This window comes from Takifugu flavidus, chromosome 2 (genome assembly GCF_003711565.1).
Source record: "Takifugu flavidus isolate HTHZ2018 chromosome 2, ASM371156v2, whole genome shotgun sequence".
NCBI classification, from domain to species: Eukaryota; Metazoa; Chordata; class Actinopteri; order Tetraodontiformes; family Tetraodontidae; genus Takifugu; species Takifugu flavidus.
In genome coordinates, this window is record NC_079521.1 from 17002210 (window position 1) to 17027572 (window position 25363).

The 25363-nt window shown below is 44.6% G+C and overlaps 1 protein-coding gene across 1 annotated transcript in view; it reads right to left on the bottom strand.

Annotated features, from left to right (window-relative positions):
- Window positions 1-4274: 4274 nt before the first annotated feature.
- Window positions 4275-25363, bottom strand: part of galnt18b (UDP-N-acetyl-alpha-D-galactosamine:polypeptide N-acetylgalactosaminyltransferase 18b) — a 44724-nt gene continuing 23635 nt past the window's right edge. The window contains exons 4-11 of the mRNA XM_057024911.1: window positions 21950-22133; window positions 20879-21076; window positions 20561-20675; window positions 13350-13535; window positions 11326-11463; window positions 9401-9496; window positions 7408-7572; window positions 4275-4902 (exon numbers count right to left, since the gene is read on the bottom strand). Coding sequence (XP_056880891.1) covers window positions 4756-4902; window positions 7408-7572; window positions 9401-9496; window positions 11326-11463; window positions 13350-13535; window positions 20561-20675; window positions 20879-21076; window positions 21950-22133 — 1229 coding nt within the window. The 3' untranslated portion in view covers window positions 4275-4755. The remainder of the gene's footprint in view (window positions 4903-7407; window positions 7573-9400; window positions 9497-11325; window positions 11464-13349; window positions 13536-20560; window positions 20676-20878; window positions 21077-21949; window positions 22134-25363) is intronic.

The window sequence follows — 25363 nt, forward strand, 5'->3', positions numbered from 1 at the left end:
ATGCTTTTAAAGCTTTCAGACTGTTCTAATGTCTACCGTTAGGAGACATTACTAGAATAGTCTGAAAGCTTTGAGTTTTGTCATGTGGAGGCTAACCTACACAGGCTTTATGGACAATTTGGGAATGACACTGATGTATATGGAGCAGACCTTTTCAGACATTTGAATCTTACGTTGCCATCTGTGCAGACCTCAGTAGCTGACAAGGTATGAGGGCAACACTCTCCTCAGGGCAGCCGTATGTGGCCTGGACTATTCTTGGCACTTCATTTCTCTTTTTGGGCTAAACTCAGAAATGATCAAAGATCACTCCTCTACGCTGTGACATCACCTATCATTAGTCTTATATACGGTATATATATATTTATATATTGCTAATGGCTTTTGGCTAAAACAGAACCAAAGTAATACTGACAAATGTATTCTCCATTTTTGTCAATGATTTAGTAGAACGCTAAAAAAAAAAATCAGTTCTGTCTTCTTCCGCTTATCTGGAAAGCCAGATTCTGATGAAGGCCCTTCAATCCTCTCTCTGCAGCCAACCACTTCCAGCTTCTCTGGGAGAACACCAAAGACTTTCAAGGCAAGATCAGCGACGTGCTGGGTCTCTCTCGAGGTCTCCTTTTTGTGACCAGGAGTGTGCAATCCACCCTTTTGTGACTCTGACTCTCAAGTGTAGAGCACTTTAGCATGATCTAAAGGTCACTGTTCAGTAAAACCAATACATCACATCACTGGAAATAGGACAGAATCACATAGAATCCCCACCAAAAATGATGGGCTCAAGGATTTCCCCCACAGTAAACAGAGAACTGGAATTATTATATTTACTTTAAAGCCCGGTGGCTACAGATGTGTGCCGCACCCTCTGACGTTTGTCTGACAGATGTCATTTACCATAAACGCAGCTTTGAACATGCTAGCATGAACATTTACCCAGGACTCAGGACTTTGAGGTGCCAGAAAAATTGCTTCCGTGTATATCCATCCATCAGGACCAGTCAGCTAATGAAAAAGACGGGATGCATCTGCAATGACAAATATAAGCTCTGTGAGAAGAGTATTGCTTCCTCGTTTAGAGGCTTCAAATGTGTTTTTATCTGTAAAATTAATCTTGCAATTCTTCAAGGTGAAATAGCAGCAGGAGCTGATGTGATGTGACAGGTGGAGGGTCCTGATGACCCAACAGCGGTGTGTCATACACAACCTGGGAAGACGTCTGCAGGGGAAGAAGCTCTGGAAGCTTTGGAGGCCTTCACTGTCAGATCTCCTCTTCTGGAGGATCCAATTCAGCCCCCTGTGTATGAGCACCAGTGCAGGAACACTGCAGACTGGGGTTGTTTCCCGCTCCAGGGAGGGAGTCGTTTTCCAGACTGTGGTGATTAAACTCTGAATGCGTGTCACGAACTTAAGCCTTTCAGATGAAAGTGGGCTGCCTGAAGTTTCCAGGTCGCTGGTGTCAGCCAGCAGTCACAGGACAGACGGCTGTTGGAAAACTGAACCATAACTATGGATCCAACTGAATGTCGCACCTCCCTCTCAGGCGTGATTAAAGTTTGATGAACTTCTCACAGACTCCTTTGGTTCTCTATGACTTGACAAAAACGCCAGCAAAGAAAAATAAGTGTTTTTTTTGTTTTCAGCCTTTTTTTCTAATTAAGATGTGAATGCTAGATTAGGAAATCAAGTGAAAATCAAAATAGGGCTTCAAATGTTTAAATGAAGCAGGCCGAGTCTCATCATTTCTCATTTGTAAAACACACACTGGAGCCCAGATCTGAAAAGGCTGCAGAATTTTACACAACAGCCATTTGAAACTCCAAACAAAAGGCTATTAGAATAAATATAATTGACTAAGGAGTCTCTTTCACTCTTCTCTTCAGACAAAGTAAATGGGAATGATGATTGGTGATTGATTCGGTGGAACGGGAGCTGATGACTGTCAAAAGAGGACTCACACAGAGACACGTGGGTTTAACGCAGGAAAATGCAACAAAAGACTGGAGCCAAAAGAGCGCAGATAATACGGTCAATACCCATATTCTCTGTTTAATCTGATTTATGGGTCTCTTTCGCCAGCATGATCCATCACTGCCAATAGCTATTACATTGTAGTGTGTAAAAAATTCACAACGCTGACATTCGCTCACTTGTTTATCACGTATTGAATATAATTGTGTTCCCACCGTACAGGAAAAGCCTCCTGTTTTCAATGATTGGCTGCAGGACAGGAGCTCATACAATGATGTGATGGTGGATGTGCAGAATATAGTATCATTTTCTTTTCATAATGGGTGAGATTATGGAGTTTTATAAATATTTTGCGCGGCATAACCACAAAACTTCAACACAGGTGTCAATTTGTTTGCACAGAGCGACACATTCAACTCTGCCAAGCAAAAACCAGGCAGAGATTAAAGTTCCATCTGCATCTGTGGGCAATTACACGCTGTCATATTTTTAGTTCCTCTTCTCACCTCTGCTTCTGCAGAACACGCAGTTTAGGCCTTGTAGCCATGGCTACGCAGCTCCAACCCTGATTCGCTCTCACAGAGGAAAATTAACGGTGACATTTATCCACTGGTGAAACATTTTACCTGCACACAAAACACACCCGCATGCCGTGTTCTGCAAGTCTGAAGGCCTGTGTTCCTTTTCCAAGGAGAAGCAGGAGCTTCCATCATGTTCCAGCCGTGTGACAGCATCTCTTCGGCCGCCCGTCACTCACCCGCAGGCAGCAGCGCGCAGGAGAAAACACCCCTCTCTGCATCGCTCCTGCCAGTCTCACCTCTGACAGGCTGCTTCCCTTCGCCGTATGTTTAACTTATTCCACGGTTCACGGCGTGGCTGCTCCCAGGAAAGCACACCTGAATGTTTTATGTCTCTGTCTCAGTGGCAGAAAGTAATGACGAGACATGTAAAGTTGGCTGGCAGAGGCGCCTCCCAAAAGAGGGGACCACGAGATGAATTATGAAGACTGGCAGAAAGGCAGAGAAGGAGGTGCACGGAGGGCGCTGTAATGGGCGTGGATCTTATTTCAACAGCTGTTTGTCTTTTGGGTGATTAGTTATGCGCCAATTGGTCAGTGTGGTTTAACAAAGGTTGGAAAATGTTGATTTGATCGTCTATTAAGTGGAGAACTGTGAGGGTAAAAAGACATGATGCTGAACTGTTGGCTTTGGCTTCAACCTACAACAAGCCAACTACCGTTTAAAAGCTTAGAAAGTGGTAACTGTGCTTCCATTTTATTGTTATTAATAAGTATTATGGGTGTGTTACTGGCTGGCTTAAATTCCAGTTTAGGTGGAATATTGTTTAAAACTCATTTTTTATTATGTTTCTACCAGTTCTCTGCTTTAATATCTATTCATTATTAGACTGAACAATGTTAATAAATAATGTTATTGAGAAATACTAAAATCTGCCTTAATTACAGTCCATGTAAATGTTGCTTTTCTGGAGCAAAAGTTCCACATTAGGGCGGCACGATACCGAAGTTTTTAAGATGAACGAGATAAACTCTCTGGTGACGACTTGCTTACTTTACTTTACATTTTTAATATATAAATTAATAAGCAAATTCCAGAAAGGCATCTTTAATGCCGGATTCTCAGGGAATTTAGGTCTCGGTTGCACATTTGATGCCAGCTAGTATAAAAAAAAGGCATTTTGGCCAACAAGGAGTTAAATATGTTGAGTAATGAATGTATGTATGAGACAGCATTAATAAAATGCACATGCATCACATCCGTGGTCATTTTAATGCTTTACCTGATGTTTAAATCCGCATATCTGAAGGAGTGGGAGGCTGTAGAAATAGTGTTGTGTTGACTTTCGTTTAAAACTCAGCCGAGCTGCATGTGTTAGTGAGGGAGGCCCCTTTGATGAAAGTGGGTTTCCATGTATATTTAATGCCATGGTTTGCAGAACTCGGCGTGAACGCGGATGGAGATGAGGAATGGTGCTTTTCAAAAGAGGCCGCGCCGCTCGACACCAGCCAGAGTGACATCTGTTGTGTGTTCATGCATCCCTCTGCATTGTTCAGCCGAAGGTCAACATCTATGAGCCGGAACAGCGTTTGTATTCATGTAAAAACCTGTTGCATAAGCTACAGATGTGAGATGCTGCATATTTTTGCCTTTTCTTGAGCTGCGCACCAGCCTGGAACGTGGTCTTCTCCAAAATCTATTAGAGTTTGACAGCAGATTTTAGTTCTTTCAATCTCAATGAGACTGTCCCTTGAACGGCACAAAAAGGCACTTGCACTCATCCACTTACGTCAGTCATTTTACTGTTACCTTTTACAAATATTGCCAAATATTAAGACTTTAAAAAATATTGTTTCTGGATTTATTACAGTGTTTCCCCACATCTGCACAGGTGATTCACACCAACAAACCTGAGACACTTCATGGTTAAAAATGACAGCTCCAGAAAGCTACACAGTAGCAGTAAAACACAAACGGATTCTTTTACACCCTTTAAGTCAACAAAATCTGACTGTGCTGAATTTTACCACAAAGTATATTAAATATTACACCCTCCAAATTTGGAAAAGCAACCAATCGTAGGCAAAATGAACCCTCGCTCCATGGACGACGTCGTGGAGTGCAAAATAACCATGTTCAGCCATGCACTGTTCTTATGTCGGACCTCTGCAGCGCTTTCACACAAAACACACACATCAATGTATTCACACACGCACAGAACTAGTCTAGTAAGTGTCCAGTGTGCTGCCTTCCTTTGAAGGGCGGATCATACGGAGCTGTTATACAGCACATTTGTGATGAACCATTTCTGTCCGGTGCATTTCTGCAGAGTCAGCTGGTAGCCAAACTCATTGTCGCTGCTCGCCACCAGCTCCAGGCACCTCTTTGATTTCCTGTTCTGAATGGGTCCTCCCTGAAAAGATAAGAACAGCCTGGTTAAACCCGGGCCAATCTCAAAGAACGGCTCGCGTGTGAAGCAAAGCAGAACTCCCTAAAATCCACAACGAACTGATGCGAATCGCGTCGCTGAAGCGGACTTGAGCTCTGGGGCCTTTGTGTTGATTCACTCTACCAACCCCACCGGGCTCACCAGACAAAGGCAAAAACAACAGTCAAATTAACAGAGACGTCATTAGCCTTCCCCCTTAGCGTCTAAGTCTTAGCCCATTAACTTTCTCCAACGTCCACACTGAGTTGTGGATGGCAGTATCTCCTTTAATTTAAAAAAAAAAACACAAAAATGAAGGAGGAAAACAACACTCGTCATACCCTGCAGTGCAGAGGGTCAATTAAATTACCTACTTTTTATTTCAGCAAGAACCTGGACCTGTCCCATTGGGTCAAACCATTTGTTACAGTTAACAGGTTGATAATAACTGCTTCCATTTGCCGTTTATGGAGCGTAGTGGTGGCAGCCTTAACCTGCCCATAAAAGCGATAAATAGTGCAATAAAGGCATTTATCACTTAGCAGCTGCAGCTACATCAGGCGAGATGCCACCGTGGATCTGGGAGGACAACAGCGTCTCGTTTAGAAAAGTTTAGAAATTATATTCACTGAACAACGTAAACCAACAATTATTTGAAAATTACAAGTGAAAGAACAAAGGAGAGAAAATGCACTTTCCAGGATGTTCTCCTTGTGTCTGCCTGGGTTCCCTGGCAACCTCCCACGCATCAAAGCAAGTCATTTAACTGGTGCCTGCATGGGTCAACTGAAACGTGCATGATTATGTGTCCTCCCATGAACATGCCTGTTCATACCGTCCCTCTCAGTGTCAGCTGCAACAGCCTGACCCGGCACAGGTTTGGAGCTGAGACATGATCCATGCGCTAACAATTCCAGTCTATAGATTTGTGACAGAGGCTTCTGTATTCTGCTCCTGGGGCAATGTTCCCTTTGCTAGCTGTTGGACCACTAATTTAGTGCCATCCCAGTGGCAGAGTCAGCAGTTCCTCCAGTGATTTCCTGAACTCTGTTCTCTATACTGCGAACCATGACGATATCATCAGACTCCTAGTTGATTTCGCAACTGCAAGGCGAAGGATGGACGGAGAGTCACCTTGTCGCTTGCTCCATCGAGCAGTGGCACCGCTCACATTAAGTGTCTAAAAAACGTCCCTGTTCCGGGTGGTTCCCAATCCGAATGAATCACATGCTGAATATTACCTTTACGAATGCAAACCAGTAAAATAACAGGACATTCGTGTTGGTGCATGAGCCAGTATGCTGGTGCTGTTCTCCTCGTTCTTTTTCCCGTGACTGATGGCACACCTCCCATCTCATAAACTAACACAGCTTGACCTAACGCGTCAAGCCGTGACCATTTTTCAAGGTTGGAAATCTCGATTCCTGGCGGTCCGTGACACTGTTTCCCAACGAGCATACCTTCATCTGCACAGTAATTGGCCAAATGTAACAATAAATGTGAAATAGTGTTTGACAGACGGGGCCTGACAGAAATTTTTACATTCTAATCCACAGTTATTGAACACCTTAACTTCAGGTCAAGATTTTAAAAAAAGCTCCTCTGTTTTAAATGCATGCAGAGGGTTACAGTCTAATTGCCCTCTGATAATTGGTTGTAGCGGCGCTGCTTCTGTTTCTGGAGGTTGTGTTTCTTCTTTGTTTCTGCTCATCTTTTTCTTTTTTTTGCAGAGGAGTCCCTGGGCCGCTATAAAAATCTTGCTTTTCCCTGTGAAAACACCCACCACGACCGCCTAATGAATGTATGTCAGCATGTAGCCTTTGGGAAGGACTTTTTTTAGAAGGATTTGTTGGATTTTAATGGAATGGAATATTTACTACGCTGGATACAAACCTGCAGGCAGGACAGCACCTACACACACCAAGCACCGTGTTTGCCCTGTATCAGAAAACCCTCCACCTATTAATGCACGACTGATAGTCACACCGGTTCATCTCTCATTTCCATCAAGAATCGAGGCTTATTAAAGCTGTTTTTACTAGGATAATTGGAAACCTTTGATGGATAAGTGAGGTAAAGCATATTTCACTGGGAAAAGATTAAGACTATTGCCAGTTAATCAGGCTTTGTGCAGAATAGTGAAACATTTGAATTAAGGACGATAAATGAAACTGTAACATTCGCCATTCTTTGACTTTGCTTTTGCTGCATCAAGCAATTCATTTCTATTAGAACTTGATGCTTTGCAACAGCACAGCAATAACGGATGCCAACATCTGGAGATGCTGCACGATACAAGGCCTGCATACAAATCTGCCGAGGACAAAAATCAATAGTTTTCAATGACTTCCTGTGAGGGGGTGGGTAGTAATTAGGCGAAAGCCCATAATGCAGCAATAAAAGCTGGTGTTCAGGGTAATTTCCGCTAATTATAACACATTATGCGTGGTGGTTCAGCAACAGTTGTCAGGATGAAGAGGGTGGGTTCACCTGAGTGAAGAACCAGTGGAGCTTCATGCGCTTGGCTGCGGCGTAGCCGCACTCGATGAGGCGCAGCCTGCTGTTCACATCCACCAGGCACTTGTTGTCGTCGTCGTCGACGGTGGGACTGAGGAGCCCGATGTGCAACTGCTGAGTGCTGGTGTAGTACACCGTCTGCAGGAGACACACATCCCGCAGTCAGCAACCGGCGTCAGCCACGACGCAGTCACAGGCGCCGCTGACATTTAGGTAATGACGCTTACAGAGACGCGGCCGAACAGGTAGTAAACCGTGCGGCTATGGGACGTCTTGGGTTGTTTTGTTTGGGGGGTATGATAAAGATGCCGAAGCATACATATGCAAAGCCTCTGCATTTACAAATGTGTCCTGAGGAAAGACCAGGTGCTGCAAGGCTAAGAAGTTCATCCTTAACTCATGAATAAAGACGAATAATTGTGGCCCCTGTGAAGGAATCTTTCCCAACGGCTCTTCAAGGGCGGCGGGTCGCCCAGGACAACGGAAAATCCTGACAACCGTGTTCTGTGCTCAGAGTGACAGCGAGGTGAGACTTCCTCCTCAATAGTTATTCAGCAAATACAACACTTTGACATCTGTATTAATCTTCCCAAGACTGCTCAGATGGACTAATCACACCCTGAGACAGGACCTGGCTGCAGCCTGAGCTCAGCAGGTGAGCTGTGGCTCATCACCAGATCTCCCCACAGGCCTTTCGGTCAGGAGGACAACAATAGATGAAGTTAATTAACCATTTTTTTACTAGCAGTTAACACATGCACTGTTTATGCGCTTTTACATTGCTACATAGTGATAGATATTAAACGTACAGCACCATTGTTGGTCTAAAGGTGACAGATAATTTATAATCAATCAATATTGGCTTATTGTCTTACTTTCCCTCTTCTCATGATTAAATACAAAATCAGAATTTTAATAGCACATAGACAGGAATTTTCTTGCTCTTCTGTGTTTAATCAGGAACCTTAAGGAGGATTGTTCCCTCTTACTTTCCACTCTTATACGTCTGATAATCCTAAGTAGTCTCTTGCCTCCATCCCACCACGCAGCAGAGTGTGAGTAGGATTTATCTTTCTCTTCAAGTGTTGCTCCTTTCTAGAGCAGCAGCAGCTGCTTGGTTTGGAGTTGTGTCTCTAGTTGCTGAATTTCTTCAGTTGCCGTTTTATGGCCTCAGCTGACGCTCTCGTTGGGAACCATCATTTTGATATCCTTCTGTTCACGTCTATGTGGCTTTTTTTCTCCCAAATTCTCTGTTTGCACAAATCGATGACACACTCAGCTTGGACTTCCAAAATACCGGCAATGAAATTTGTTTAATAACCCAGATTTTGTGTCAGACTGAAGAATAAAAGAGAGATTTCAGGTCTATAGAGGCCACCCCACCCCTCTCTGAAATCCATTCTTTATTATATCTGGGTGCATTCATAGCATATCACTGTGTAACTGATACAAAATATGATCGAATGACGATGGGCTGCAGAGAAAATGTAAAATTCACAGCAATATTTCAGAGAATCAACGTGCAACCAATGGTGCTGTAGCAGTGGGTGGACATCCAATATGACAAGGTGTGATTGTGGAATAAGCGGAATTGTATTCAGATGAACAACGTGAGGTCAGGCGTCACTCTGCCGTCTCTGCCACGGTCGACCTATGTCACAAAAACAATTTGCCCTGACATAATGTGACAGAGGGATCAATGGCGGGAGAAAAGAAATGCTAATGGAGCTATGCAAAGCTTTAGGCTTCTTGTTAGGAGGCTCACATGCATCCAGAATAAAGAAATAACGCTAAGAAATGGGATTGAAAATTGCAGTTACTTCTAAGTTTGTAATAATTCAGCGCCTTTGTCTTATCTTTGTTTCTTTGTTTTGTTTTAATCAAAGCCACGTTTACTGTTGCTTCTGTCCTCTGAGTTGCATTATGGGTTAATTCTGGCCTGATTCTACACACACGAGGTTCAAACCTGAGGCGTCATCCCGTGACAGAGGTACAGGATGGGCACGTTGTCGTTGTCGGGTCCCTGGTCCAGACACAGGTCGTTCTTCAGAGAGTTTTTCATCTGAGAGAGATGGAAAAAATAAGAAAAAAAATTAGCTACAATCCAAATAACATCAAACCGAGATGCAGAGGTGTGTTTGGGTGCGTTCACAGCAGGCGCATGTTATTGCCAAGGAAAGGTGTGAGCCAAAAGTTCCCCTCCTTTCAAAAAGAAAACCTGAATACACAGTAAATACGCCATAAATAACTCGATCCATACCCCTTTATCCTCACATTTTGTCAATGTTAAAAGGACTAAAACCCTGCTCACCCAAACTCCAAACAGATAAAAAAAAAAAAACATAAAATGTTGGTTCTGAGTGTAGTTGGATCTGACTTGCAGCTCGCAGCCGGCATCTTTTTAAAAGACATTTTCTGCTCAGATGATTCAGACCTCAAAGCAGAGTCGATAAATGATATGCGTGACAGAATAAAGGTTCCCCTGATTGTGAGCGAACACACAGCGCTGCGGGGATCTGCAGGGATGGCGATACACGGTACAGACGCCCGATCAGATGATCACAGCCAGGGGTGATTCAGAGGCAGCACTCAGGGACAAAAACAAGACATGACAACTGGGGTCAACGTGAACCTTTGCACCTTTCCCAACATAAGATGAGAGAATGATGCAGCGCTAAAGCAGCTTCTGCCTACAGCTTCACATCAGGAAGTGTTCATTTTACATACAAGGACATCAGGATTTTTTACAATTAAACATACCGTATGTGACTGTTCAGCCACATTTTGACCAGTATAACAGTGGTAAAATTAAAGATTAATTGAAAGTGTTTGTAGATATACAGCTTTGTTCCCAATGGTCTAGAACTAATGACTGATGCACTGTATGTGGTGTCAGAGTTTGAATGTTGTTGTTGTCCATTTCCTGTTTTATTTTGATAGTCTCATCCCCTTATTTTACCTCTATCTTTACTTCCTCCCTAAGCTCATTTTATTTTACCGCCTTAGGTCCTTTCCCTTATGTGTCTCACCTGTGTCTTATTGTTTCTACATGCTCTTATGTGTTGAATCCAGGCTTCCCTTCCATTTGTTCCCTTCCCTTGTTTCCTGATTTGCTGAAGAACTACAGCAGATGTTGCACACAGAAGCTTTTTAAGTTTAAAGTGTTACTTTCCACCACAAACCATTTAAACTTCAGATGATAAAATTGAGAACCCAAATTGACAGGTAACAAAAAAGAGAAGTAGTTCTCTTAATTCTGACGGTGTGAATTACAAACGCACAAAATCCCTGACACACACTCAACCCTTCCACAGTGCTTTCTAACTGCGTGTAAAAGTTCTCGCAGCACCATGACCGAGCGTTTCGTGAAAAGTAATGTAGAATAATGAGATCATCGGACTCGGAGAAATGAATGTAATGAGGCTGCCCTATTTTCTCGCAGTGTCCTTCCACTGTTTGTCAGTTTGCACAAAGAGAAAAACCAAATCACTCATACAACTGAGGAGGCAGGACCATAATAATGTGTCCTGGGTGTCATTGTGTATTAGGATGCATCCCCGTGATGTGAGGTGGGAGGACTGTGAAAAATAAGGCCGTCTGAGACCCAGGAACGGGCAGAAACACTGCCAGAATTGCATTTTAATGGCCTCTCCCACTAATAGGAGCTGCAAAGCTACAACAGCTGAATTTCAAACAAGCATTTGCTTCATTGCGTCAATCATTTCTCTTTATGTCACCGCATAAAGCCGATGGAGTTAAATTCTCCTTAAAGTTGTGCGCGTTCCAGACAACGGTGACGTGGAAACCACCACGAGGAAGTGAAATCGGACAGTTTACATCTGCGTTTTCCTGGTCGAACTCTGAACTGAAGTCAGGACGAAGGCTGCTCACCACTCCGTAGGCCACAGTGTCGCTGTACATCCTCATCTCGGGGTACATGTTGACCAGGTACCATCGGAAAGTTTTACACTGCAGCCTCTTCCTCAGCGCCTTCCTCTCGGAAACATCGCCGATATCAATGCCCGAGTCCTACACACACACACACACACACACAAAGAAAATTGATTAATCATGGCTTGTGGAGAAGCACAACAGATAATGGGCCTCTGAAGAATACTGTTCAGCCATTTGTTGTGGATTTGAATGGCTGAGGGTTTGATTATTCTCATTCTGCTGCTGCATTAGACAGCTGAATTATGGGCTGGATTTATGTTTTTTCAGAGCTATCCGAATGGGCTAAATAACGTCATTATTTACGCAGCTGAAAAAGTTATGTTGTGATTTACAACAACGGGGACACTAATATACTTTAATATACTGTATATGTATATAAGGAGTAATTTATAATTACACACCAGAGAAATCTGTGAATATTTACTTGAGTATCAATAGAAACTCTGCCTGTTCATCTATTATCACCTCAGCTAGAGTCACATGTGCATATTTTCCAAAGCTCCATAAACTGGGTGCAGATGTGCTCAAATTACCACCTTCAAAAACGTCAAAAAGTGAGTCTTAACTCAATGCGAACACTGTTGACTTTGACTCTCTGAGGTAAATTAAAACCGGCATGTACGCTGTTTTTGTTAATTTGCGGGGTAAAACGGAGGCTAAATTTCATGCTTCCCGAGTACAGACTCTGTTAAACGCCTCATTATTGACTGGATGAATTGCCTGCAGATGTTCATCTATTCATAATGTGGATTTACATATTCAAACAGATTATACAGCAGGAGAAGAAGGGGGAAAAAGGATTCAGCAAAGAAACATTTGCCTGTGAGGGATGCTACATTTAACCTAAAACAAAATCAAAAATATTTCCTTTATTTACATGATCCAGTTCATGGCCAAATAAAATAAACAACTCAAAATATCCAGCTGTAATCTATGCCTTAAAACACAGAAAAATGTATTTTAGGCTCAGGGATTTGCTACTTAATGCCTTTTCTTCGCAGTCCAACGAGAAAAGTAAAACCACAAAGAAGGAGATTTAAAGGAATATATTTATTAGGTCTGCTGCATAATTTAGACAAATCTCTTGTTTCCTGCACGCCTAATTTCTTCCTGTATTATTAATAATGCGGGTCCCAGCTGTAATCAGGACGCTAAATCGGCTAAAAGATTTTGGTCATAATTCTTATTGTGCTGAGAAAGCAACAAGCACTAATGATTTACTATGTTTTATTAAATAATGTTTATTGGGTGAAAATCAGGTCATTCTGAAGTGATAAATAATCACAACTGGGCCTTCTGGAACATCAATAAAAACATCAGGGATGGGAGGCTTTTTCTTTTTTCTCTCTGTGTGAAGCTTTGAGGTTAACAGAGTGTGAAATGGGACTTCCTCCTTAAGGTTCCTGATTAAACACAGAAGAGCAAGAAAATTCCTGTGTGCTATTAAAATTCAGATTTTGTATTTAATCATGAGAAACACACATAGATGCACCAACAATGGTGCCGACACGACCGGGAGGTCCAGACAATTTTAATAACTGAAAGAAGATATGTGCTCATTTGAAAACCTGGTGTAAATTTTCAGTTCGTTCATTGGATTTTGCTCAGAACTCTTGAGAGCCGGTGAAGAGCCAGCAGTGGCTCCGCTCCGCCGCTCCGCTGCTCTGCACCATCTTTGATGTCTTTTGTCTCGTGCTACCGTTTTGCCATTGTTTTTTTTTGTTTTTTTTTAAAAATTGCACACAGACGTAAAAGAACGAAGACAATCAGATCATGGGCAGAAATGCTGCTGCAGCGTTCTGATTACTGTCGTCGTCTGACAAATCATATTACATCACGTTTACATGATCACGTAACTAATCTGACAAATCCGGAAACACACACTGGTTCGGATTTTGATGGTTTTGTAAACGGGCCCAGCACAAACAAACCTGATATATTTGCTGTCTTGGCTCACTCACCTCCATGGGAACGTTCCAGGCCATGTAGACGTGGCTTTTGAACTCATCCATCCAAACCTCTGCCACCCTGAGGGCGTTGCGTCGGACATGAGAGGTGAGGTCCTCGGTGTAAGGTTTATGGGCGCGCTCGATGTGGGCGATGCGAGCACAGGGCAGGACCTCGATGCTGCCGCCGCACTGCCACACCTGACGCGAGCAAACAGACAGAGCAGCGACGTGACTCATCCACACCAATAACCGTGAGAGATTCTCTGCTTCATCTCGTCTCCTCCCATGATCCTTCATTCTTTTCCACCGTCTCTCCCCTGCAGCTGTTGCGTCAGGATCAGTTCAGTTGAGGCGACATTCACCAGCTAAATCATTCCTGCTCTTCCCTTCAACACCTCTGCAGCCTGGTGTGGAGGGAATCGTCTTGGCAGAGAAGATTAACGTCCGGGTGTCGAGGAGTGGGAGCCTCGGTCCACGCCGACTAAAGGCCAGTGAAGCAGCATCTTACATAATGAAGGCCTACAGCAGCCTCGAAGCAGATCCCTCTAAAAATGCCCCAAAGTTCAGAACGTTGGATTGTTTCGGTGCTGTAGACGTCTTCCTGATTTTGAAATTCAGTTCTTCAAGTAACAGCCCATATGTTTCAGTATATTTATGAATTTTCGCTGACATAGCAGGAATTAACGTCAAAACCCTAAAAAAAAGCAGCAAATTGTACAGAGCTACAAGGCTCGGGCGGCAGGAATCGGAATGCAGGCATCTGAATGGTATCTTGACTAAATGAATGTCTTCCAAGAATCAATAGAGATGTGTTTTGTTAAGCATTATCGGTGATCTCACTTCTACGGTCTGCAGAGGACGCTGAGAAAACACAGGAATGCACTGATCCTAATATTAGCCGAGGATGCCTCTTGTGTGATTGCGCCGCGCTGCTTTGGACCAAAGAGCACTGATGACTTCCATTTAAGTTAAATGTGCCGTTTTTCCATCAGAGAACCTGCTGCCAGAGAGCGACCGCCGTGATTGGTGCAGATGGGCGCCATCAAGGACGGGGCCGCCAACCTTGATACGCGGCATCAGCTGTGGATGTGATTGCTACGCTAATAACAAGGTGCATTCTGTGACCGGAGCCAAACAGATGCCGCAATGATCCGTTTTTGTGTCTGAGTGATGTTAAAAGGCTGCTTGTTAACACCTGAGAGACTTTCAGGGGAAGCGGTTGCATCTCTGCTCACAGGTGCATCTCATGCAACATCTGAGAGAAGGAAGTGATGCTTCTTTACCAAAACAGGTCATCTAATGATTCCAAGTTGCAGAACAAATTCTTCCCTTGCATTTTTGCCCCTGCTCCTCCTGTTCAGATGAAACCCTGACACCGTGGGACGTCTAAAGATGGCCTCAGACTTCACTCACAGCCGCAAAATCAAATCTAATAAGCACTTGGCCACTTCCCTGCGATTGATTCTATGCTGCGTTATTAAAAGTCCGGTCCTCACTCCCCCCTCCGATATCACTCCCTCCGCTGCCATATCCTCCTACAAATACACCCCTGTCTAAATCCAATCTTTCTAGAAGACTTCATTCAATTCCTTTCTGTTGAATTTTTTTTGGCAGACAAGTGATCCCATATTACAGCCGTGTTTGCTTGGATCTATTATCGGGCCTCTGTCTGGCTCATTTTACCGCTGGTCTCATCACAAATGGCTCTGGACGAGAGCAGAAGCTAAATACGTTTAATGTAAATGTGAGTGGAAGTATTAATTTTCTGTCCACCGTGATTCCAGTTGCCAAGCGGGATGTCTAGTGGCTTAAAGTGGATTTTGATGGGAGTACACATGGCTTTAAACAGAACCCCTGAGGAGCTGGAGCGCAAGGTGACGTTCTGCAAGGCTCTGGCGATAGATTAAGGTTAAATTCTTCTATGGACGTAGGTAAAGTCCCAGTGACAAGCAATCTGGCACCAGTATGGCCCAGTTAAGACCTAGTCCCCCTTCCTGAAGTCTAAATATGTGTTTATTTTAAGGTAGCATCGTGATCCTGCCAGAATTTAGGAATTAACAGTTAAAAATAGGTAGAAGGCAGCTGCTAAAAATAGGCTTCGGAAAGTGTCGTTTCTGATTTCCCACATTTAATTAAATTAGAAATGACCTTCTGGTCCATTTTTTTCTATGAATCTTAATGTCTCAATCAGGCGGCCAGAGTGTTCGTCACATCTGGGGGGGGGGGGTAGAAATGAGGACGGGGTTTTTGCGTTGAGCCGAGCTGAGCCGTGACGTCTGGACCGTTCAGGCGTCAGTCACGCAATGAGTCACCACGACAGGCGCGAGTTTGGGCCGCGAAGAAGCGGATGGCGTGATGTAACCGGGCTGATATTCCCTGACACGAGTGGCGGCACCTTGTTGATAGCCGTCCAACTTGAAAGGCAACTAAAGAGCAAAGGGAGGAAACATTCCTCCGTCTTGTGACAAGACCGGCAGAGCTCCAGCAGCGGATCCTCTGGTTTCAGACTTCTTTAGAGTTTCTTTTATCTCCCAGCATCCCTCTGCACAAACACAAACTCTGGCTTAAAGCACTTTGCTATTTCCTGCTGCTTTCTTTTCACATTTCCTCAGAATTTAGTGATAAAAAGGTGGTTGCATCAAAGCAGACTTACATTTGAGATAACGCTCAGGTTCCCTCTCCGAGCTAAAGACTTTGGATGTGCTGCTAAATTCTCTGTATCATTAGAACACAAATGTATGTATCCTCCTGCACATGTAGCCTCTCGTATTTTCTGGGTCAGACTCTGGCATCAGCGCCGGGGTCTGGCTGCCCAGTGGCACCGTGGAACATCTGCCTCATTAGCCAATCATCCTCCTTGTTAGCTGCCTCTCCGTGCCGCCGGTTCCTCCACGCCGCCGCTGCTCTCGCCCTCCACCTCTCTATCGCCGCCGACCTTCCTGTTCCAGCCGCCTCATTAAACGCTAAAACCACGATAAATGGGCCGCCCTCGTACCTACGCCGCTGTAGTCTTCGCCAGCGCTCAAAGCACTTTGTCAGTCTGCGTTCACCCTTCGCACTCATGTCAGCGGGCGGACAGCCGCTTGTCCACTCGCGCGAAGACGCAGCATCTGGAGCGGTTTGGGGTTCCGTGTCCGATTCAAGGACGCTTAGAAATGTCTCCCGCTGGCTTCCAATCGCCGACCTTCTGAACCGCAGCAGCACACTGCCCTCCGCCTCCTCATTTTTAGGAGAACTTGTTCCGTATGTGAGCAATAACGATCTCACTAGCGGATAATTGAAATTAGCGGCCAAATATAATAACCATGTAATCGTGGGATGAAACTGTCTCGCGTCTGTCCTTGAATATAAATCACTAATGAAGACCGAACCGACCGAAATCTGGTGGCCTCTGCAGTAATCTATATCACCGCATGACCAGTGTGGTGATCACCGCCTTCTCCTCCCTGTATCAGCGATACTCGTTTAATTTCCGGATTAAATGGGAATATTTCAATGAAATAGTCTCGACGCTCTAATTAACACCTGCCATTACAGTCACGCATGGTCGCAGCATAGTTGGGGCACACACCCAGCCACCGATATTCGATCACATTTCCAAATAACACTGTAGATTATTCAGAAGATCTGACATTCACACTGCCTCCATCATGCAAAAGACCCGTCCATCGATCCTCTCGTTGGCGCGTGGTTACCACAGTGGGTTCTATAGATTTTCTGCAGCATCAGGGTCGTGAAACTCATTCCCGACTGCAGGTCTACAATTATGCCCCAGGCCTGGATTCGTCCTGTGTGACTGTTTTGTACTTTTTTCAGTGAGGGAGGGGGGTGAGGGGTGAGGGTGGGGGGGTGGAAGAAGCAGACATCAGTGGCGGAATAACTGACAATAACTGCATAAGTCACATCACACCACGATGTCATCGGGTCCCGTGTGTGTGTTATATATTCACGCGTTCGGGAATAAATCCTACATAATGTATTAAGAGCAGCAAAACAAGATTTGCTACATTTAGCAGAAGGATGAATGTTTTTTTATAACTTGATATTTAATCACAGTGTATTTTAATAATGCTGCAGGGTAAAACACGACTAGAAAGGCTTGTTTTCCACACAGCTGTTTGCATTGAATCCTAAATACACACTGGATATCTGGATGAAACGCGGTGTGTAAATCATTATTATGATGGTAATGGTGTTTTATTGCCACCTTCATAAATATTGTACACAAAGCCGGCTTCATAATTGTGATTCAGAGGCTACAATTATCCTCATTTTTCAACACAACCTTCCTGGCGCCGGTTAGGAATGATGTTGTTGGCTTTGTTATGCATTGTTCCAAGCTGGTTTCCTTGGCACAAGATGCAGTGTTGCAGGTGTTTGCAGAAATCATTTCTCTTAAAAGCTTCTTTTAAGGTGTTCTCTGTGTTCGGTACCTCACACAAACTGTATTGCTGCATAACGAGGCACCATTCCAAAACCTATATTCTAAGAGTTAAAGCTCAAATGTCAGATAAGAGGCGCCGGCTTTTATGCTGCTCTCCGGTATTTAATAAATGCAGACAAGACAACAAAGTTTGTGCACGGTGTAGATAAACCGTTGCTTCTCGAAGACTCCGGGTTCAGTTGCTGCAACTCTTCACTCCAAAAATCTCGTCTCCTCGTAAGAAGGTTCAGCTTCTTGCCTCATGGTGGCCTGCGGTGGCCTCATTCGCCTCATTTTCTTGCAGGATTTTTGAAAATTGTTTTTTTTTTTTCCAGAGTTGTCTATGGAAACTATCGACCTGGTCTTCAGCCTTAGATCACTGCGAGGGAAACTCACAGTCGCTGCAAAGTGGCCTCAAGATAATAAAAATATGAAATAAAGCCCCAAGATTTATGAGTTAGTTGTCACCAGTGGCATCCTGTTGTTTTTAATATTGTTATTCCTGTATGGGTGGATGATAAGTGGGAAGTGGGACCGGGAATGGTTTTGTAACTCTGGTGGCTGGTGGATTTAGGCTGAAAATGTAAAAATCATGCTCTGATTTAGGCTTTAGTGTCACAGTTAATGCAAGGTGGATGAAAAACCGTAATTACGTTACGTTTTGGGTGCACAAATGTGCGACAAAGTGCAAAACAACCTCGGCGAAATTAAACTCGTTCATTTTACTGGTGTCATGTCGTGGCTATTTCTACATGAACACAATGGCTGCACAAACACATGCATAAGTCACATAAAGAACGCGATGCTTGCTCTTCAAATGTGCACTAAACCATCCATTTTGCACTTTGTGACTGAATGTAAACAGAAAGCAGCAGCTCATCTGTCCTCTCTGGATCAAGGACATCCCTGAAGCTGTTGGCCTGCTCTGAGTGTGTCTCTGAAGATCCATCAACAGCCTGTGTTTGCTGGCAGGTGGTCTGAAGGCATGACCAATGTGCTGCAGACAGACAGGCAGACAGGCGGACAGGCAGACAGACCGGCCCTGCTGGCGCTCTATGGATTGCTAATCTGGGACCCCGACTGGAGTCAGCCAGTATTATAGCTCTCAGCTTGCTGTTTCACCCTCTGTTTCCTAAGCTTTACTGAACTCCAAACCACATTAACCTCTAGGCAAGGGCAAGTTCCTTCGGCGGTCCGATATGAGGAGTCAACAACACGGATTCAAACTGAAACGACAGCCCTCTGCTCTTACCGACCTGCTGATCTCTGAGAGAAAAAACCAAAACATCGCTCTGTCCGGCTATAAAGCATCAAGTGAAGCTGCTTATTAAGTTGGGGGAGGTTCTAAAAGCATGTCATTGCTACAGGAAGATGACTTATGGGACCAATCTCCCTCCTATGCCGATAATTGCATCTCTGTAATTAGCGAGGATGAATTAGGTTAGACAAATTGAATACTTCTGCAGTTCCAGTGATACACGTTTCTCCATTCTGTTCTCACACTGGAGAGGAGTGGAGCTGGAGACTTGTCTCCTGCTCATTACTGAACAGGCTGATCGCTGTTAGCGTTAATGGCTTCATACAGCAGCACCATGCTATCAGTAGCTTTCCCTACTGAGAGTTCTGCTGGAATAAACACCAACAAAAGTATCTGCTAATGGCGTACAAACAGAACACGTGACTGTAAGCTGTGGCGCACACGGGCCGCACACGGGCCGCCTGCCTCATGCGTTGCTCGACCAGGCTCCTCTATGAAGGGGCCACGGCTCACTGCAAAACAAACCCAGCTCGCCACGGTGTCGCCTCAGCAAGAGCAAACCCCACATCAACATGTTTACCTGGATAAAAATACTATCCTGTATAAATGATAGAAGGTCCAGCAATGGCGTCAAGCTCTAAAGAAGAGTCTTGTAATACAGGATTACAGAGACCAGGACCAGGACCAGGACCAGGACCTAAACCTGGACCAGGACCAGGACCAGGACCAGGACCAGGACCAGGACCAGGACCAGGACCAGGACCAGGACCAGGACCTGGACCAGGACCAGGACCAGGACCAGGACCAGGACCAGGACCAAATCCTTGCTAGTGCTGAATGGTCACCGTTGATTCCTAAAATGGAAACATCCATCATCCATCCATCCATCCATCCATCCATCCATCCTCCATCCATCCATCATCCATCCATCATCCATCCATCCATCCATCCATCCATCCATCCATCCATCCATCCATCCATCCATCCATCCATCATCCATCCATCTATCTATCTATCCATCCATCCATCATCCATCCATCATCCATCCAGCCATCCATCATCCATCCATCCATCCATCTATCTATCTATCCATCCATCATCCATCCACCCATCAATCCATCATCCATCCATCCATCCATCCATCCATCCATCCCTCCATCCATCCATCCATCCATCCATCCATCCATCCATCCATCCATCCATCCATCCATCCATCCATCCAGCCTTCACATGAGAGTTTAAGTCTCATTCTGCACTAAAATATGCAAATTCAACAATAAATATAACCATAAAAACAGTGATCCTGCGTTTCACTGCTATATCGTCAAAGAGGAACCTGCAAATCGCTTCATTTTCATGAAAAAGGAAAAGAAGAATCCCTTTCATCTCTGGACACACGACGTTGCTCGCAGCCAAATGACACTTTTGAATGAGTATTTGAAAATGAGACACTGTGCGACCTTGTTCCCAACAGCCATTATTACAGCTAATTTTTCAGAAGGAGCTAGATGAATATGGCCTTTAAGCATCACCATTACTCACCCTGATGCCCAGCTCCACATTCTCTCCTCCGTACACCTCCATCCCTTCATCCAGCAAACCGATCTCTTCGAAGTACAGCCTGTCCACCACAAAGCAGCCAATCAGGGCTGGACTCCTGGGGAATTAAAGATGAGGAAGATTAGATTTGTTCCTCTGCATAGCTAGTGTTAGCTTGTTGGCACCGTTGCTATAGAAACACCAAAGTCAAGAAGGAATTATGACCTTGCGTGGCCTGAAATTTATTCTTAAGCATTACACAAATTGTGTGGGTTTTTTTTCTATTTTATTCAAGCTGTCACAACATTTTGCTGCACTTACTGGATGGGGGCACTCTTGTTGCCCTTGTACCACCAGGACTTGGGTGGGTTCAGGTAGCGACACCACAGCTCCCAGTCGAAGCCCTGGGCTGACAGCGGATACTCGTCGATCTCAAACGTGTCATATTTGATGTTGTCAAACGACGGGGAAATGATGCGGGTTCTGTCTTCCTGGATCCTCTGCAGGACGGGTTCAGCCCTTCGAGTGCGGAATCAGAGAATCGTTTTACTGCACGCGTCCACGTGGAACGCACTGATGTGATCAGAGCCTCATTAAGATGATTGAATTCTCTAATTAAACAACAAACAAAGTGATTTCGAAGCTGCACACTACATTAGCAAAGTAATCCGGTATGTGTCCACTCATTGCTTTGGCGTTACCGGATAATTCATGCGGGAAAAAGGGGAAAAACTGGAAAGAAACTTTCTCAATCTAGATTTTCTTCCTGTCAGGGTGAGTTTGTTTTGTCAGCTGGAGCTGCAGTAGCTCCTACTGGACCAATTCTGGTGCAAATACGGCTCATGTGTCGCATGCTTCCACTTCCTGCTGTGTCCGTTAGGGGCCCCGGAACCATGATCAGCCACTCTTACAGCTTTTACAAACGATTTGCAGGCTTTAGCCCCTGCAGCTATCAGACTGTGAACCCTCTCTGATGCTCCTACAGATGGTTTCTCACCCGTTCTGTTGGTTTATTCAGTAATTTCTCTTTGCTGTTGCTGTTGCAGTGTTTAATTTTAAATGATGATCTCGATGGAGAGATGAGGCGTTCTGACCATGTGGGATTTATTTTTATTCTAATTAAATCTTTTTTGACCCGGTAAGGTGGCTAGACTGAACTGCTCGTTTGTAATTAACAAAAGAACTCTCATCCTGATTCTGATCCCCTGGTGCAACCAGAACCAGAACCAACAACAAACTTTTCAGTTGGTGTTCTCTGCGAATATTACATCCACTAGACAAAAGAGTCCTTGTTTTTAAATTAGATCACTTTATTTAAAACCCACACAGTCATATGACTCAACTGTGGCGTCGAGTGTGAGCATTATGAAGCGCTCCTTGTGCGTGACTCACCAGCCGATGTTGAACTCAACGTGGGCATCAAAGAGGGCAACAACAGGAGCCGTGGCGGCCCTCCAGCCGCTCACTCTGGACCGGATCAGACCCTCCTGCTTCAAATGCCGCACCACCTTAATAAATCCTGGACGTTGGCTGTTTGTCTGAGACACGAAATCCTCCAGCTTCTCCTTCAGCTCATCTAAAATTAAATCCACAAGCACGGACTCTAAAATCGATCTTTGAAGAGGGTTTTTTTTTACTTTTTGGGGGGGTTGTAGGAGACACCCGAGACATGTGAGCAGCATCCACCCACCACAGGCTGTCACGTCCTCCTCCACTGGGCAGTATTTGAGGAGGGCAGCACTACTCATGCTTCGGTTCTCTGATCACTGGACCAAAGAGGCAGCTGCAGACTTCCACAAGCTTTACCGTACCAGGCTGCTGCAATATGAGCAGCTCCCTCCGTACTCTCCCGACCCTGGGAAAAACCCGCTAATTGTCGAGTCTGACTGTGCAGTTTATTCCCATTAAAAGCTTTTTTGATATCCATGTGCAAGAAAAATCTTTCTTCTCCCACGGAAATCGAATAAGAGCTATATAAGCAATAATCACGCAGCTGTTCCTGACATTCACGACATTTTGAGAGAAAAAGCCCAAATCTGCCATCAGATGTGTCAGAAAAGTTCTAGAATTAGCTGCATGGATCACGCTCATAATACTATACTAACAAAACTATATTATAAATCTATTAAAACACTGAAACTAAAAAAAGGCTGTGTTACATAAACCTAAATCTTAAACATAAATCATCATCCTAAACCGTTCTATTAGGACAAAAAAAAAGAACTTCAATTGTATATATTACACCAGGATAAAGTGATTTGAGAGCAGTTAAAAGAGGAATAAAGTTTATGAAGCCGTTAGCTGTTAGGGCTGCAGCGACAGTCTGGGAAACAACCGTCATGTAAGTTTGTTTTTGCTTAAATGTCTCTGCTTAACAAGACACATAACTAATTAATGCGCTTATCGGGCTGCCAGTGAAATGATGAATGAGCCTGATGTTAGAGGGCTGCTAACTGAAGGTGTCTGCTGAAGTACATAATGGGAAAGTAACACAAGTGACTAATCCTAATTATTACCACACAGTCAATAAAGCTAATAAAAGCACATGCAGCATACAAAGATGCAGAGATAATTAGTGTTATGGATTCACTCTCTGCTGCTGCTGCTGTTTCCCATTAAAGACTCGTTCCATAACCTATAGCAATATCATGTTTAAAGAGTTCACCAGCATCCTTTCTGTCATTTCCAGACATCTTATGTGTGAATCAGCTCTGGATCGGGAAAACTTCCTCTGCTCATCAGACCTGATCACATGTAGCACTAGTTAGTGTGAGCAGCTGAGACGTCTGTATCTCTAATCATTTCTGATCCAGCTCTGCATCCAGGGGGGAGGCGAGAGGACGGAGGCTGCAGACCAGATTCTGACAGCACCGAGCAGGCAATCAGTAGATCTACGGACACATTCATAATGCAACACATGCAAATGCTGAGCTGAAAATGGAGAATTTGCCATTTAGCTCACCTCACTCTGTCCTCGGGCCGAGATAACACAAACCCACTGACTGGAAATCCTCAACCCAGAAAAACACCGTAAGTGAGCTCTTCAAAGAAATCAATGCACTTCCCCTCTCAGAAACATCCCTACGTGCCCGAGCAGAGTCGTTGATTCATGGAGGTGAGTGGCGTGAGTGATTCCTGAACTTAACACCATCTATTACACAGGAATTAAGACTGGCGCAGCAGACGGCTGATCGGCATGGTTACAGGTCTCGCCGTTGCTATGTGGTTTGCGTCACCAGGCTTGGCAATTATTCTTCGCCGCGCAGTTCTCCAGGTGTCAAAACCCGCTCGGAGTATTCGACAAAATTCGTCAGTCTCCGCATTTGCACCAGTCATGTGGCTAAATCCTGGAGCCGAGGTTTGTCTGGGGGACTGGCGTGGCTCAAGTTGCCGCGCTGCTTGTTTTTCTTACAGCTGGCACTTTATCCTGTAAACTCAGCTTTGTTGGTTGATTCTGCTCACCCCAGCTTTTGTGTACCCTCCAGCTTTCATTGGCTGGATCTTCAGCGACTGTTTGCTGGATATCCAAATGGTTTCAGACAGCTGCTGGAACTTGTCTGGACACCTGAGGCATTGACTAAATCCACATTATACCCGGCGCTCGCGGGGATGGGAAGCAGTATAATAAGCCAAGGAGCAGATCTAGAGGTTTTCCGGGGCAAAAGAAAGCACAAGTTAGATGCCCGTCAAAAAATGGAAATAAAAAAGTGAATAAAATGACCAAAAAAAAAATCCTTAAATTAAAAGCCTGCTCTTTCTCAGGACACAACTTGGGACACCAACCAATTAAGGAGGAATCACGTAGGTCAATTTGTCCTTCCCTCCCTTGATAGCTACACATCCTCCTGCATGCTAATACGTCTGAGGGGTGAGGAGCACGGCTGACGTGGTCGACGAGCAGGTTAGACACGTGCAACGACCCCGTCCGGCAATCGCACCAGCGTCACGGGTCAGCGGGCTAATGACATTTAGCACCGCGGAGATTCACAGTCGTGCAGATAATGATAAGACCGAGCCCCAATCAGACACGGTGCAACAGAACGTGCTGTCAAACAAGGAGAAATGCCATCGGGGAAATGTCAGCGCGTGACACCGGAGGTGCCAAACAAGGCTGCTCCCTCATTCTCCATTATGAGATGAAGTGTGGGGGGGAAAAAACACTACGATCTGATGTGATAATCAGGAGAATAAAAGGATTTGGGACATTTAGTTTGTTTTTTTTTTTTACTACTGGAACGTGGTCAGCACTGGCCAGCTGGGAAAATGATCATTCATTACACGTGAATTAGCGGGACACAGTCGACAGCGAGATTCTGTTAGCGCCGGCAACAGATCACATCACCTGTTTTGCATTATTGAATCAGGTAGCCATATTCTTCCCAGCACATTCCCCAGGTTTATTGCCTACAATGGCTGTCCCTGTCCTTGTTATAAACGACGTAACCCATTTAAAGAGGGATCGGCTATAAATGACCTTGGCGTGCTATCGTTACCTTTTTATGGCAGACTTTCTGCCTTTGTAATAGAGTTTAAGTGTTGTGTAAATTATAGATCTGCTTTCATCGGGGACTACAGGCCCGTCTCAACAGTTAGGCAACGTCCAGCGCATACAGATCCAGGAATTAAATGTGCACACGCAAACGAGCTCGCCTCGGGGCACGTTTCCTAGTTTTGCGGCTCATTAGCGTTGATCATCTATCTGTAGGCTGTTAGGGGCCGTCGTAAATATGCCGCTGCACATGAAAAAGGGCAGCTCCGGCTCTTTGATTGGCTGGCAAACTTTTAAGTGCAGCTGATGGATGAGCA